The sequence below is a fragment of the Carassius auratus genome, chromosome 13, assembly GCF_003368295.1.
Source record: "Carassius auratus strain Wakin chromosome 13, ASM336829v1, whole genome shotgun sequence".
Taxonomy (NCBI): Eukaryota; Metazoa; Chordata; class Actinopteri; order Cypriniformes; family Cyprinidae; genus Carassius; species Carassius auratus.
The window spans coordinates 17,663,149-17,678,614 of NC_039255.1; the positions used below are offsets into that span (position 1 = coordinate 17,663,149).

Sequence of the window (15,466 nt, forward strand, 5' to 3'; positions counted from 1 at the left end):
CATGTTTTAATGTAATTCAAATGTGATTCTGTGTCTGAAACATATTTTAAGGAATCTATGCAGTCAGCTTATTACTATGGGAAAAAACATGAACAATAAAGTTAACAATATGAAGATAGAAAATGAGAAAACAAGATTGAGCAGTGTTTTCATTACATACAATTCATTAGCCAAAGATACAACAAATTTTACAATGCATACTTTTTCAATTTAATTAAACACAGTCAGCATAGGTAGGGTAACATTAGCTCATTATACATGGTCCGACTTTATTCTTTACAATATTTAAACCTCTAGATCTGGCTCTCCTAGGAATGTTTCTTCCTCTTGCTGACTTCTTTGGATCTCAGAAAGTTGATTCTCTGAAAAGTCTGATTCACCAATGTCTCTTTGCTGTAATGTTAAACATTCTTATTTCAGGATTTATAGAACAAAGGTTTAGAGAAATATACGATTATACCCACTGATGAATTTTTAACTAGATTTGGCATTAGATCCTAAATTTATGAGGGTAACCCATATTACAGCAATGCAATAAAATGTTTTAAAACATGTTACATTTATTTTGCTGAACAACAACTAAGTTTTAAACCAAACAACAAAAACTTGTGACTATTTTTTACCATCAAACATTCAGCCTCTAAAACAAAGTTACCTGTGGTGTGCATTGTGCCGCAAAGTCCCTCAGCGCATACACCTCTTTCTTTACACTGAAAAACAATCCATTAACACTTTCTAAAACAAAATGAATACAAATTGTAAATTTACATTAGTGGTTCGTTATACTGCCAAATAGTAATCCTTTAGTTAAAAAGTAAACTTACTCTCTCCCAGCAACTGCCCCTGTAATTCATGAGTAAAGACAATGACAGTGAGCAGCATCATTATCAGTAACAGCTCTTATACACGAGTGTCAAAACCAATGAAACTCACAGTATGCATGGATCTGTAAAACCAGCCACACACCAGGCATAATGCTTTCAAACGCCAGCACTATTACACGCAGATCATCCACTGTTCTCTCCCCTTTGTCTTGCAAACAGAAGATGGAAGAGAATTAAGTGACCTCTCCAACGGAACCATATTCTGGAATATATTGTGGAAAAAAACATTTATTTAGGTGTTGATACTTACATACTTGCAATATTAACTCTGTAGCAAGAGAAACAGAGTTGACCATTGGTAGACCTGCCACTCCATACATGAACAAAGTAGTGTAGATTACATCTGCAAAAGAGAAAAAGAATGGGTTTTAAGATATGGTAGGATTAAAGAGGATCAGCATAATTAAACCCTAAAGATTAAATTAAAATGATCATAAATACTGTTGGCACAAAGTAAACAAAAAATCTAAATGTTTCCTTGACTTTCAGTGTATTTTATTACCAGGAACTTTTCTGGGGAATGGTGTGGGTGAAATTGCGGTCAAGATATGCAGCATAACTGTGACAAAGATCCATCCAAAGCGCTCTGTGATGAATGACACATTATTATAGTCAGGTTAGTACTGCTGGAAACCTATGCTATACCCTAAAAACTAACAAAACTAATGACATGTATCGCATAGCATACAAACCACAAAAATGATAATAACACTTAGGTAAAGCAATTTCTGCTTTTAGATTGAATAGGGACACAGAGTTTGCTGACACTTGATACCAGCTTACCATTAGTATACTCCAGAATCTTGGTGAGATAATATATAATAAATGCACTATGCCCGATGAGTGTAACAACCATAACATTTACCCAAACTAAATCTGGGACAGAGAGAGAAAAAAAGACAGATAATCATTAACACATAAATAATGCTAACTCCCAATCAACTTTAAGTTTTGAGTATTTGTGAATTGGTCTGTAAATGAATTCTCTTTTTGCCCTAAAAGCATTTTTCCCCAACTTTCTGGTAAAAAAATTTTAATTATTCAATTTATATGGACTCACCAGTACATAACAATGATTTTCAATGTACAATGAAACTTAATATACTTACAACATCTCCATATAAGTTCATAAAGTTGATATTTGCCAAGTTTTGAACAAAGGTACTGGCGAATTGCAGGAATTGGAAGAACTATTAATGATATGGCTGCAGAAGTTCCCCCAAAGGCATATGTCATTGTGATCATGGCTGAAAATTGAAACACAGTTGAATGACTATGAGTAAATAAATGTTATAAGTGACTGATCCTGGATAAATTATATATACAATTCCTACTTACATTCATCAACACTTGATGATCTATAGAAGAGAAGCCGCATTTGCAGAAAGTTGCTTGACTGCATGGAAACGTGTCCTAACGACTCTGCATGACAGAAATCAGTTGATTAAAACACATATGACCATTACACATCAGAACAGCCTAGTGGTTAAAGATATGAAAGGTTTAGGTTCAAACCCTGCATGAGATGATCTAAACTTTTCTGGTAATTGTCATATATACAGGCCACACAAGGGACTGAGTGTGCAACATCTGAATTACTTGCCCAAAGTCTTGGCCTGACAAGAAGGATTTTCTAAAGCATACAATTGCAGTAAAAGACAATTTGATATACCTAGAATAAATCGCACTGACAAATGTATATCAAAGAACTGTGCAAAGCAAACGTTGTTCAAGGCTCGAAAAATTGCAGGCATGGTTGACAGCAGAATAATCCCAAAACTGAGAAGAACAACTTCAGTCCACTTAGATGCATTCCAGAGATCATGAAGAACAGCTGCAAAACACAACAGATTACAGTTATTCAGGTATCCAGATATAAGTACATATATTCATAGCTCAGGCCCAGATGGATATTGTTTAAGGGATAAGTATCTGCAGAAGTATTATTAAAAGTATAAAATATTAAATATACAAACTACTGTAAGACTCAAAGGCCAAGCTTCCTTGCCTGAGCAAAATGCTGTGGAAATCAGAAGATATGCGATGGGAATAGCTAAATATTCAATCATTCTGTGGATGAAACCTGGAAAATTAACTGAAACGAAAAGGAACAAGATAATGATTAGAAATCAATGTCCATAATCATTCATGATAAAACCTTTCCAACATGAATTCTTAATGTATATTTCTTTGAAATGAAAACCAAATTCAAATTGAAAGCAATTATTCAGAGATTCTATATTTATAGGTTTAACACAATGTCATAAAGTGCTATATAATACATAATTACAGTATAATGAGGATATTAAATTTATTATGGCATTTACAATACAATGTACATTCCAATGAATGTCTTTCTTTGAGATATACATACCAGAAACAGCAGTATCCCGATTGAAATATGGGGCCATAAGAAACAACAAAATGATCCGGCTCAGATTAACTGCCGCACACATCGTTACCTCAACTACAGACCCTGAACAAAGCAGTAAAAAACAACTAAAAGTCATCAACAGAGAGAAATAAATGGTTAAATATAATCTAACAATACATGCAGAAGGATTCTTACCTTCAATAACTCCCCACAGAACAAATGCAATAGACAAACAGATGTTGGGACAGACAACCTGCAAATAATTGATGTACATTGGTTTTGGGCCAGTATCTGCAGAGGAACATAAAAACCGTGTACAATCTTTTAGTTTACAGTTATTCAGCAAATAGATATCTACACATCAACCCTAATTCAGTAAAAGAATAACAGAACAACCATTTAACATCTTATTTATTTATAATTTTTATACAATAGAAAAAAAGTTATTAATTCTTGGCCTACCTTTTTTGCTTATATAGATTGTGACTGGAATACTTAATACAAAAGTCAACAAGAGGGAAATAAAGCAAAGTATCAGTGTAATGATGTGCAGAGGAGACATCCCTACATGAAAGACACAAAAGGATTTTACTGACATTGTAAAGTCAATCCACATTTTCTCTTATTTTAGGTGAAGCTTTAGTCATTTTGTTGTGCTTTCAGCTCTATTTTGAATTCAGTTTTGGTAATTGTTTTTATTTATTTGACTTATTTCAGTCAGTTGTACTTATTTCAGTAAAATTTTTATCTGTATTTCAATTATTAAAAACTATTGTATTAGTTTAAATAAACAATAGCAACACTGTTGTGCTGCTTCAAATTTTTTTTGGAAACAATTATTTGAAATAGAAATAACTGAAATGTATTTACTGTGTCAGTTTGAAACATTTCATGTATTCAATTGAATTCTTTAAAAACATAATTTTACTGATCAAAGCTTTTAAACAGTAGTGTCTGCTTCAGACGACTTACCCAACCGCCGAATTTCCACAGTTGCAGAGCTCACTGAATTATCTGTGTGGACTTCACACATGTATTCTCCCTTGTCGGCAGTCTGGACATTTTTTAGTCTCATTGAGAAGTTACCTTTGAGAATTTCTTGTTTGAAGAACTCTGCTCTGTCTCTGTAACGCTTGTGAGACGAGTCTGAAAATACCGTTCCATTTTGGAAAAGCAACACAGGGATGATGTCTGGCTTTTTGTCCACCTTCTTCCATGAGACCTCGTCAATGCCCTGAGGAGGAATATGGGAGTCCACCATGCAGTTTAGAACAACATCCTCACCAACATGTGCAAATACAGTTGGATCCTCTGCTGTCACAACTACACGCTCTGTTTTAAACACAAGAGAAATTATCATTTTATTGTAAATAATCAAATAAAAATTAGTTTTGTTATTATTCTTAAATGAGATGTACTAACCCACATGCTGAATTATAACAGAGATCTCTCCAACATTCTGGTAAGAAGAAACTACACATCTGTAAATACCAGTGTCTGCAACTGTTATATTTTCCAACAGGATTGAGAAGTTTCCTTTAACGATCTGCTCAGAAGCAAAATGTGCTCTGTCCCTGTAAGACTGGTGCTGAGCCTCAGGTCTGTCCCGTCCATCCTGAAACAAGTGCACGAATGCCTCCTCATCTGTCCTCTTCCATTGGATCTCCAGCCCATCCAGGGGTAATGGAGTTTCCACAGAGCAGGGCAGTATGATGGAACCCCCCAGCTCTGCAACCAGAGGCTGAGCAGGTCCTTGAACCAACAGCCCTAAAAAAAGAGAGGAAAGAAGAAACCCCAGTCATTTAGATGGGATTGTTAAAGCAAGTGCACAAGTCAAAAACACCATGTAAACAAGTATGAAACAAAGTATGTGACCCTCACCTTCAGATGTAAGAAGAGCTGCTACAGATACCAAGAACCCAAATATGCTCATGTTTCAGGTGCACGTATCTATAGAGAATGATGAAAATCTCTGAATCAAAGAGATAAATAAACACATCTCTAGAATAAATGGACTAAATCATACATCATACAATGACAAAGAACAGTTGGGTGTGAATGTAAGTTCTTTCTACTTTCATTTTATTTGAGTGCAGTTGTACAACATGCACTTTATTGACCTCATACAGCAATAACTGTACAGCAATAACTGTTCTGTCTCAGCCTCCTCAGGAAAACCCCTTGAAAACTAAAATGGATTACCTATTATATAGATATAGATATATGAATGTTTCACATTGTACCTTAAAGTTACTGTCAGTTATCAATGGTAGCCATTTCTAAAGACTCCTGGTGCTGTTTATTTACATCAAGAATAAACTCATGAAGCCATGTTTAACAGCTGCCCAAAAGCTATGATTTAAAGTTTTAAAATACTAGTATTTTTCTTACACACACACACACACAAATACACACGTCTTTTCATTTTATAAGACACTGATTCATCCACTCGGGTTGTAATGGATTACCTTGTGGGGTTTTGAAGGCTAATCTTTGGATGACTGTCCACTTCTTGTATTACGGACCGTACGGACCAGACTCCACGAATCGGCACCCATGCGATTCAGGGATTAAATGTTATATTTAACCACCATAGAGTTAAAGTTTATCGTTTTCAAGTGTTTTGTCTCGCCAATTTACCCATTCAAACAAAAGATCGTAGTTTTCTACCGCTGCCCCACTCATTCGACGCAAGCACACGCAGAGGAGTGAGAGACTGAGACTAATTCCACTTTCACTCTCTTCGACCTTAAACATACACACACAGTTATATTAAAATACCCGTTTTGGAAAGTATTCTGGTAAAAATAGTCGGTAATGTCATAAGTGAACCGAAACAGCTGAGAAAGAAAGCGGACGTATGTCAGTAAATATGATACGTGTATTTGGTCTTAAAGAAACAGCAGCCTGTCTACTATATTTAACTTAATGCGGTGAAAAACACTATAATTATAAGTAACTTTATGTTGAATTCATCCTTGCATGTAATTTGTGAAATTGTTCTTGCTTTATAACTGATTTTAGTTAATTTTGGTATTCATCCATGCTTGTAATTTGTGTAATTGCGTTTGTTTTATCACTGACTTTATTGGTTCAGCTAGTAGTTTTTTTGCTCTGTGGTATGAAAACAAAATTAAAGTAAGCTTACAGTAATAAATGAAAATCCTTAATATAGTCCGAATCGTGAGTTTTTTTTATTTTTTTTTCCGTTGCTCCACTAGCATATATGCATGCATGTATATATTATACACAAATACACACACATACATGGAGCAGGTACAGGTGGAGGGTTTAAGAGGAACTCTGAAAGCAAAATGCTGACCACCCATTTAATATAAAGAAGCAAGTTAATTGGCTGCTTAGGCTTTGCAACATGAACCACACATGTTCCAATTCATTTAATGCTAAGAATATCATCACCCAGACAGCACACATACGTTGTGCCGATGTCGAGCCGACCTACAAAATTCCATCGGGACGATATCGCTCAGGGATCGTTTGCTAATAGGCAAGATGTCTCGGCGACGTCGGCCTCTGATCGGAAATGCTCTCCAGCCGATGCTGAGACGATACATCCCGGCCGCTCTGCGTGGACGCGGTTCACCGGCGTTTTGCTCATCGTTACGGACCACCCTCGGCTACCGCCGCTGGTTTATAATAAAACAATACACAACACTCTCAAGAACAGACGCAACTTTATTAATATTTTCATTTATTTCATATTACATGTACAAATACAATAACATTTACCAGATGCTTTGATCAAAAGTGGATAATTCGGGATTATTTGTAGTCTTTTGAACATTAACCATGATTTTACCACAGCTTTTGCAGTAAAACCATAGAAAAAACAAAATCAACCATAGTTTTACTACAATCACCATGATTTTACTACAGCTTTTGCAGTAAACCCATAGTAAAAACAAAAATAACCATTACTACAGTCCTTGCATGGTTAAATGTTGTATGAGTATAGCACCTTTTGATAATACTTATTTCAAAGTAGGTTTACAGGAAATGCATGTTTCAAGGTTACAGTTTAAAAAGCCAGAGATGACTGAGACTCACTGGGAAGACCATCTAGTTCATAATAAAAAGTCATGTGTTCAGTGCTGTCAGCATCGCATGCAAACTTTATGCCAAGAACTTTTTAAAAAGAGTTACATAAACACAAAATAAAACCAGGCAAACAATACTAATTAAGCAATTAAAATGTTTTAAATTGCATGATAAAAGTTCAAAAATATTTTCTGATAAAATCTTACTAAACAAGTCTCTAGTTTTGTATTCAGTTAACATTAACATTATCTTTCAACATTTTTAAAGTGATGCTTACAAATAAAAGGGGACATGTAGGTCCACATAACTCAGAGAGTAAATATTGTTCATTTACAGATATAAGAGACGTTACAATAAAGCAGTTTGAAAATCATCAAATTTACCCTTATAGGCAAAATAAGGATAATATTTGTTTTGTGTGTCCAATGTTTTGTGTGTTCATGTACAGTTGTCGTCTGTAGTCTTTGTGAGCGTTGGTGTCATCTGAAGTCTTCAAAAGTGAGTTTGGATTCAGTCTGGAGCTGCTGTAATCTCTAGAAACCTTGGGATGGCCATCCTGAGATAGAGACAGGAAATAAAAAGGAGAAAGTTTAGAATAGCTGCTGCTGTTCATATTACTTCAGACAAAATATTATTTATTTAATCACATATAACTGGAGTGCATGGTTATTAGATGTGTTGTGTGAATACTAAACTATGTATTTTAATTTAATTTAAACAACAACAAAAAAAAAAAAAGTGTGTCCGAGCCCCAAATATTATTTGGAAGGCTATTTTCAAAGTAAAAAACCAATAGGTTTTGCTTCCTTTAGTGGACTTTGATAAATTCTTGGTGTTAGAATTTAGTGACCTCACTAAAGGCCATGCACCATAGATGCTGCTGCCTCAATTTGAGCTTATTTTGCTATATATATATATCTGATTTAATCACAAGTAGGTTTAATAAACGCACATCCACTTCCAATTCACCAATCAATAAACAAAAATCGACACACTGTCACTAATGCTCTCAAAAATCAGTTTAGTGTTTCACGTGATCCCTGTAAATGTAATATTTGTGGAACAGGCATCTCTTTAGAATGGAATACACATTTCAGTAGGTGGAACATCATATTTGTAATTTATACTACCGTTAAAAGTTTGGGGTCAGTACGATTTTCTTTTTACGTCTTTGAGAAAAGTCTCTTCTGCTCAACAAGGCTGCCTTTATTTGATCAAAAGCAAGTAAAAAAACTGTAATATTGTGAAATATTACAATTTAACACAACAGTTTTCTACGTGAATATATTGTGAAATGTAATTTATTTCTGTGATCTAAGCTAATTTTTATTACTCCAGTCTTCAGTGTCACATGATCCTTCAGAAATCATTCTGATTTGCTGCTCAATAAATATTTTCAATTATTATCACTGTCTTATCAATTATCAAAAGTTAAAATAGACATTTCTGTTTCAAACACTGTACTGTTTTAAAACTTTATTCATCAAAGAATCCTGAAAAAATGAAGGAACACAGCGGTTTTCAACACTGATAATAGTCAGAAATGTTTCTTCAGAAGCAAATCAGAATATAAGAATGATTTCTGAAGATCATGTGACACTGAAGACTGGAGTAATGATGCTGAAAATACAGCTTTACCATCACAGGAATAAATTACTTCTCTAAATATATTCAAATAGAAAACTATTATTTTAAATTGTAGTGAACTGTTTTCATTTCATATATTAAACTGTGGTTGCCATAAAAGACTTTCAAAAACACAAAAAACCATACCTTCCCAAACTTATGATACAGTTGTGTATGTTCAAGATTGTACTTACTGGTCCTGCAGTTTCTAGCATCTTGGAGATGTTGTCTGACAGCAGCAGTGGGCCGTCAGGGTGAGCAGGGCTCTGCTGGCCCTATAAAAAACAAAATTGTGTGAAAAAAGCTTTTAAAGACTATTTAGTTATCATTTACATTTGTGTAATGTTCACAAATTGCTTGTGATTAGTTTAGTTGAGGCTGACCTGGAATATCCTACATTACAAAAGTCTATGGCCAGCACTACCCTTTTGATGAAAGAAGTCACATCTGATTTGTTACAAGCATTAGTGACAGAATCATCAGCCAATCAAAATTTTGACATTCAATGACAGCACACCCTCTGTGTCTAGAGACGTGCCCAGTGCTACCCCCAGCGTTAGACTGCCCTTTTAGTCAGGGATTTCCAAAGTACGAAAGTGAAATTCAATGAAAAGAAAATACAGCCTACAGACCTGGTTGCCAATCTACTAAAATGCTTTTTTAAGGTGCTATTTTGCAGAAAAAAAGAGAATAACTGAGAAATGAAGACCTACAACTGAGAAAGGAAGACCTACACCTAAACTGAAGGCCAGCAACATTTTTATGCACCATTTCAAAGATTGCAACTACGAGTGCTATGAGTGGCTAACAGTTAACACCAAGCACAAGTTATTTTGTTGGCCATGATTACTTTTTAATCTGAGTCAAGGGACATGAAAAGAGTTCTTTATTATTTGATGAGTATTGTATCATGCACATTGTTATAACAGAGGTCGACCGATTCATTGGTTTTGCTGGTTAATCGGCACCGATAGTTGATTTGTAGAACTATCGGTTATCTGCAAAATCCATGGAGATATTTTTCCGTGTTGCGTTTGTTTTGCCATGTGACACTGTGCGCTGCACAGAGTGGGAACTTCAAACGCGAGTTTAAATGCAGCCGTTCACATAGTTTTCTATTAAATAACATTATATTAATCTCAAATCATTGTAAATTTACATAATGACTTCACCCTAGGCTATAAATTATGTATTGTGCATTTTACAGCAAAACGTTGGTCTTTCTGTGGCTCTAATACAGTCTGTATGCTTCATATAGAAAGCTGTAAAACAGATTGCGCTTTTTCTTTCCATTTGCTCTTTTTTTTTTAACACTGAACTTTAAACACATATGCCACATAGTTCATTCCTGAAGCAAACTTATGTCCGTTTGGTGATTAAATAAACAGTTTTAGACCGCTGCTTGAATTGAATGTGACGCATCCGGTGTGTGTGATAAATGTGACTTCTCAAAGACGCTGCGCATGATTAGATAATCATGCACTGTTCTAAAATAGCAGCAAATAAAATGTGATGCGTTCGGTGTGTAGGGTTGGGTATCGTTGAATTTTATCGATTCCAATTCCGATTCTGCTTATCGATTCCTAGTTTCGATTCCAATAAGATAAAAAATCCAATATAAAAAAATTAAGTCAAACATTTAGATGTCAAACATGTTTCTGTCTTTTTACAAAGCATTCTGTTACAGCTGAATAACATGAGCAAAAATCAGCAGCTTACAAAACACTGCAAGAGGAATTTTGCCTGTGCTTAAAAAAAAAAAATACCATAGCAAAAACAATTAATTAATAAAAATATTAAAGTGTTAAAGACAATTAACCAGTCAGTAGTAAGATATGAACAAACAAATCAATTAGCAATATCATAAATACAACTAAACAAAAGTTCAGGTACAGAAACTGTAATTAAAAGTTTAAAAACACTGCATAGTTTTCTTTTTATAAATAAAATAAAGATTAATCAATTAAAGTTATTAAATATATTCAGTCGAGATCAGTGAATGATTTTCTTTTGTTTCTTTTGTTCTTTGATTAACATTAATGACAGACAGTGCGTTTATTAGGCTGTTGTCTCTTTAAACAAAAATACTGTACGTGTGTGTTTTCTTTCTCATCTGTTTACATTCATGTAAGACAAAAACGTTTGTGTTTATGATGATATACTGATGTAGTTTTCTGTATATTGGTCGACAAATATGAAAAAAGTCAGTTTCGGCTCGGAACAACCTTTTCTACAGTTGAAATACATGGAATGGTCCGAGAATGGACACAAACCCGGGAACCCGCAGCGCAACCGCAGACCGCTGCTCTCATTCAGTATCCATTTTGTTCAGTATTCATTTTAAAAACTATTGGTTTTTAAATCGGTATCGGCCAGTGTGGTCCAAACTAGCTATCAGTATTGGAAAAATCCACTATCGGTTGATCTCTAGTTGATAATACTGTGGTGCTGTGTGAATGTCCAGAAAAAAAAAAAGACCAAATCAATACCGGTGGCTACTGGTGATACAGTATTGTTCAAAATAATAGCAGTACAATGTGACTAACCAGAATAATCAAGGTTTTTCGTATTTTTTTTATTGCTACGTGGCAAACAAGTTACCAGTAGGTTCAGTAGATTCTCAGAAAACAAACGAGACCCAGCATTCATGATATGCACGCTCTTAAGGCTGTGCAATTGGGCAATTAGTTGAATTAGTTGAAAGGGGTGTGTTCAAAAAAATAGCAGTGTGGCATTCAATCACTGAGGTCATCAATTTTGTGAAGAAACAGGTGTGAATCAGGTGGCCCCTATTTAAGGATGAAGCCAACACTTGTTGAACATGCATTTGAAAGCTGAGGAAAATGGGTCGTTCAAGACATTGTTCAGAAGAACAGCGTACTTTGATTAAAAAGTTGATTAGAGAGGGGAAAACCTATAAAGAGGTGCAAAAAATGATAGGCTGTTCAGCTAAAATGATCTCCAATGCCTTAAAATGGAGAGCAAAACCAGAGAGACGTGGAAGAAAACGGAAGACAACCATCAAAATGGATAGAAGAATAACCAGAATGGCAAAGGCTCAGCCAATGATCACCTCCAGGATGATCAAAGACAGTCTGGAGTTACCTGTAAGTACTGTGACAGTTAGAAGACGTCTGTGTGAAGCTAATCTATTTTCAAGAATCCCCCGCAAAGTCCCTCTGTTAAAAAAAGGCATGTGCAGAAGAGGTTACAATTTGCCAAAGAACACATCAACTGGCCTAAAGAGAAATGGAGGAACATTTTGTGGACTGATGAGAGTAAAATTGTTCTTTTTGGGTCCAAGGGCCACAGGCAGTTTGTGAGACGACCCCCAAACTCTGAATTCAAGCCACAGTACACAGTGAAGACAGTGAAGCATGGAGGTGCAAGCATCATGATATGGGCATGTTTCTCCTACTATGGTGTTGGGCCTATTTATCGCATACCAGGGATCATGGATCAGTTTGCATATGTTAAAATACTTGAAGAGGTCATGTTGCCCTATGCTGAAGAGGACATGCCCTTGAAATGGTTGTTTCAACAAGACAATGACCCAAAACACACTAGTAAACGGGCAAAGTCTTGGTTCCAAACCAACAAAATTAATCTTATGGAGTGGCCAGCCCAATCTCCAGACCTTAATCCAATTGAGAACTTGTGGGGTGATATCAAAAATGCTGTTTCTGAAGCAAAACCAAGAAATGTGAATGAATTGTGGAATGTTGTTAAAGAATCATGGAGTGGAATAAGAGCTGAGAGGTGCCACAAGTTGGTTGACTCCATGCCACACAGATGTCAAGCAGTTTTTACAAACTGTGGTCATACAACTAAATATTAGTTTAGTGATTCACAGGATTGCTAAATCCCAGAAAAAAAAAATGTTTGTACAAAATAGTTTTGAGTTTGTACAGTCAAAGGTAGACACTGCTATTTTTTTGAACACACCCCTTTCAACTAATTGCCCAATTGCACAGCCTTAAGAGCGTGCATATCATGAATGCTGGGTCTCGTTTGTTTTCTGAGAATCTACTGAACCTACTGGTAACTTGTTTGCCACGTAGCAATAAAAAATATACTAAAAACCTTGATTATTCTGGTTAGTCACATTGTACTGCTATTATTTTGAACAATACTGTACATTGAGGTCTAATGAAGCGAAATGATCGTTATTTAGGAGAAAATGAACACTACTTACAACAGTATTACCTTTAATCCATAGCCTGGGCAACCAGCTGTCAGCACGTTCACAACTGTCTATAGAAACTGTCTATAGAACGTGACTTCTCTGTCGCATGACAACAGATGCACGGGCGAGATACTGGAGCTGATGACGCTGTTTGCCAGCGCAGCATCGTGATGTCTATCAGCCATCGGCGATGGACGATGGCATCGTCAATCAGGCCAACCCTAACCAGGATGACATAATTAAACAATTGTACACAACTGTTGTACAGTTTATATAATTTATTAGCTAAACAAATGCACAGCTTCCACCAATAAAAAAAAATAGTTAAAGCAAGAGTACAGCACCAACTACTGTTACCCGGATGAGCCTGTGTTATTACATTTTACAGGTTTTTATCCAGGGATAACATGCATCGGAATGTCGCAACTGACCAATCAGAATCAAGTACCCACAGAGCCATGTAGTAAAAGTAATTAGCTAATGGTAAACTAATCATTTACAAAACATGACTATGTGTTCACAGATGATGTTAATATTTTTATCTATGTTCTGTAGATTAAGTTATAAATAACTTACAAAGCTTTCTGCACCCACAATCTAAAGTGTAAACTACTCATCAATTGTAAATAAATGTAAACTTTCCGGTTACAGGTTGGTTGATTTTGTGTGTGTGTGTGTTGGTGTGTGTGTGTATACGTATATACGTATATATATATATATATATATATATATATATATATATATATATATATATATATATATATATATACGCACACACAACTGAAAACCACAAAGTTTGTAAAACATTTACAACTGATGAGTAGTTTACACTTTAGATTGGGGGGTGCAGAAAGCTTTGTAAATGATTTATACTGTTTATTGAGATAATAGTACAATGTTGACATTTCAATGATTTATAAGTGATTCATAACATATTAACTAGTAACTATTAAAAATTAAGGATCTGTTTGATTTTTTTTTGTGATTTTATTTTTTTTAAGATTGCTTATGAAAGATGTGTAAATCATATTACATAATCATTAGTGAATGTATATTCATGTCACTTGTAAATTATTTATAACTTAATCTACAGAACATAGATAAAAATATTAACATCATTTATTTCTATGAACACAGTCATGTTTTGTAAATAATTAGTTAATCATAATCTAATTACTTGTAAATTACTTTTAAAAAGAATTTACAAAAAGTACACAAATTATTAGTTTATCACTTATTAGGCGCTTATGAATGTTTTGTAAATGATTAGTTCATCATTAACTACTCACTTAAAAGTGACTTACAACTGAACTTTATTATAAATTGTTACCAAAAAGTCACCCACACCTTGGAAGACCTGAGGGAAAGTAAATTAACAGCAAATTTTCATTTTGGGGTGAACTATCCCTTTAACCCACACTAATCTAGCCTACTGCTGAAGTTGTTTATCAGCCCCGTCATTGTTGTTGAGAGCCTGTGTGGGGCATAATATGTGCATTAAGGGGCGGTCACACTGCACTTTTCATTCCACTGACTTCCATTCATACGCATGCGAATGCGTCAGACCGGAAACCCAGGCTCATGCGAAAATTTTCGCATTTCGCTGCATTCGAAAGTTCAAGTTTGGTGAACTTTGACCTGCGAATTCGCATCACGTGAAGTCGTGGGACCAGTAGATGAATGATACGTCACTGCGTGACCTCTCTGTACAGAAATTAAAAAATGAAGTGCTAATTTTAGCCGTAGCGCAGCATCCTATTTTATATAATACATATTTAAAAGATAATTAAAAAAGAAGCTGCATGGTTCGCAGTGTCAATGGAAACAGGAACAGATGGCACATTTGAATGAGGACACGTTCTATATTTTTTTTATTGTTTAGTGTGTATATTTATAGAGAGAGAGAGAGACAGAGTGCAATATACTAAGACGCTTTCGACGCCATCACCAAAGACACAGTAAAAGCACAGATTAACCCATGTTGTGATAAGGGGAAACCGTTATATCTTGCTCCCGCCTATATTCGCAGTGGCGTCCGAAATAATTTTGCACGTTCAAAGGCTAGTGTGACCGCACCTTTACACATACGACTGAGTTAGCTGTAACAGAGATGTGTAAGATGTGTACAGGTATCTAACAGTTGTTTACTGAAGACCCTGACTGAAACCTCACAGTACTTACTGTCTGACAGCAGGTTCACTCAGACTCTGCTCATCATCACTGAAGAATTCAGGAACAAAACAAGCAATCTGACACAGAGTCAACAATATTTACTCTGCAGTTCCAGGTTCATTAGAAGGAAACAAGCTAGAGTAGAGGTGAAATGGAGATAAAAGA

At 35.2% G+C, this 15,466-nt stretch overlaps 1 protein-coding gene and 1 long non-coding RNA gene across 4 annotated transcripts; both read right to left on the reverse strand.

Moving 5' to 3' along the window:
* Nucleotides 1-141: 141 nt before the first annotated feature.
* On the reverse strand, nt 142-6,156 carry LOC113112911 (uncharacterized). Of its 2 annotated transcripts, XM_026278834.1 has the most exons (18): nt 5,727-6,154; nt 5,140-5,208; nt 4,681-5,025; nt 4,231-4,590; nt 3,721-3,822; nt 3,454-3,549; nt 3,259-3,360; nt 2,893-2,979; nt 2,557-2,718; nt 2,223-2,306; nt 1,994-2,131; nt 1,668-1,760; nt 1,387-1,470; nt 1,135-1,227; nt 934-1,032; nt 825-843; nt 656-710; nt 142-393 (listed from the first exon to the last, which is right to left on the reverse strand). In XM_026278834.1, the coding sequence occupies exons 2-18, from the start codon at nt 5,189-5,191 to the stop codon at nt 286-288; spliced, it is 2,079 nt and encodes a 692-aa protein (XP_026134619.1). In that variant the 5' UTR covers nt 5,192-5,208; nt 5,727-6,154; the 3' UTR covers nt 142-285. The 2 variants fall into 2 exon arrangements, 1 of the variants encoding a protein (XP_026134619.1); XR_003293513.1 differs by lacking the exon at nt 142-393 and having other exon boundaries at nt 1,139-1,227; nt 5,727-6,156.
* A 1,557-nt stretch (nt 6,157-7,713) lies between these two features.
* Nucleotides 7,714-15,366, reverse strand: LOC113112913 (uncharacterized). Of its 2 annotated transcripts, none has more exons than XR_003293514.1 (4): nt 15,311-15,366; nt 13,150-13,350; nt 9,138-9,218; nt 7,714-7,873 (listed from the first exon to the last, which is right to left on the reverse strand). It is a non-coding gene; the product is annotated as an uncharacterized LOC113112913 (long non-coding RNA). The 2 variants fall into 2 exon arrangements; XR_003293515.1 differs by having other exon boundaries at nt 13,139-13,350.
* Between the last annotated feature and the right edge of the window lie 100 nt (nt 15,367-15,466).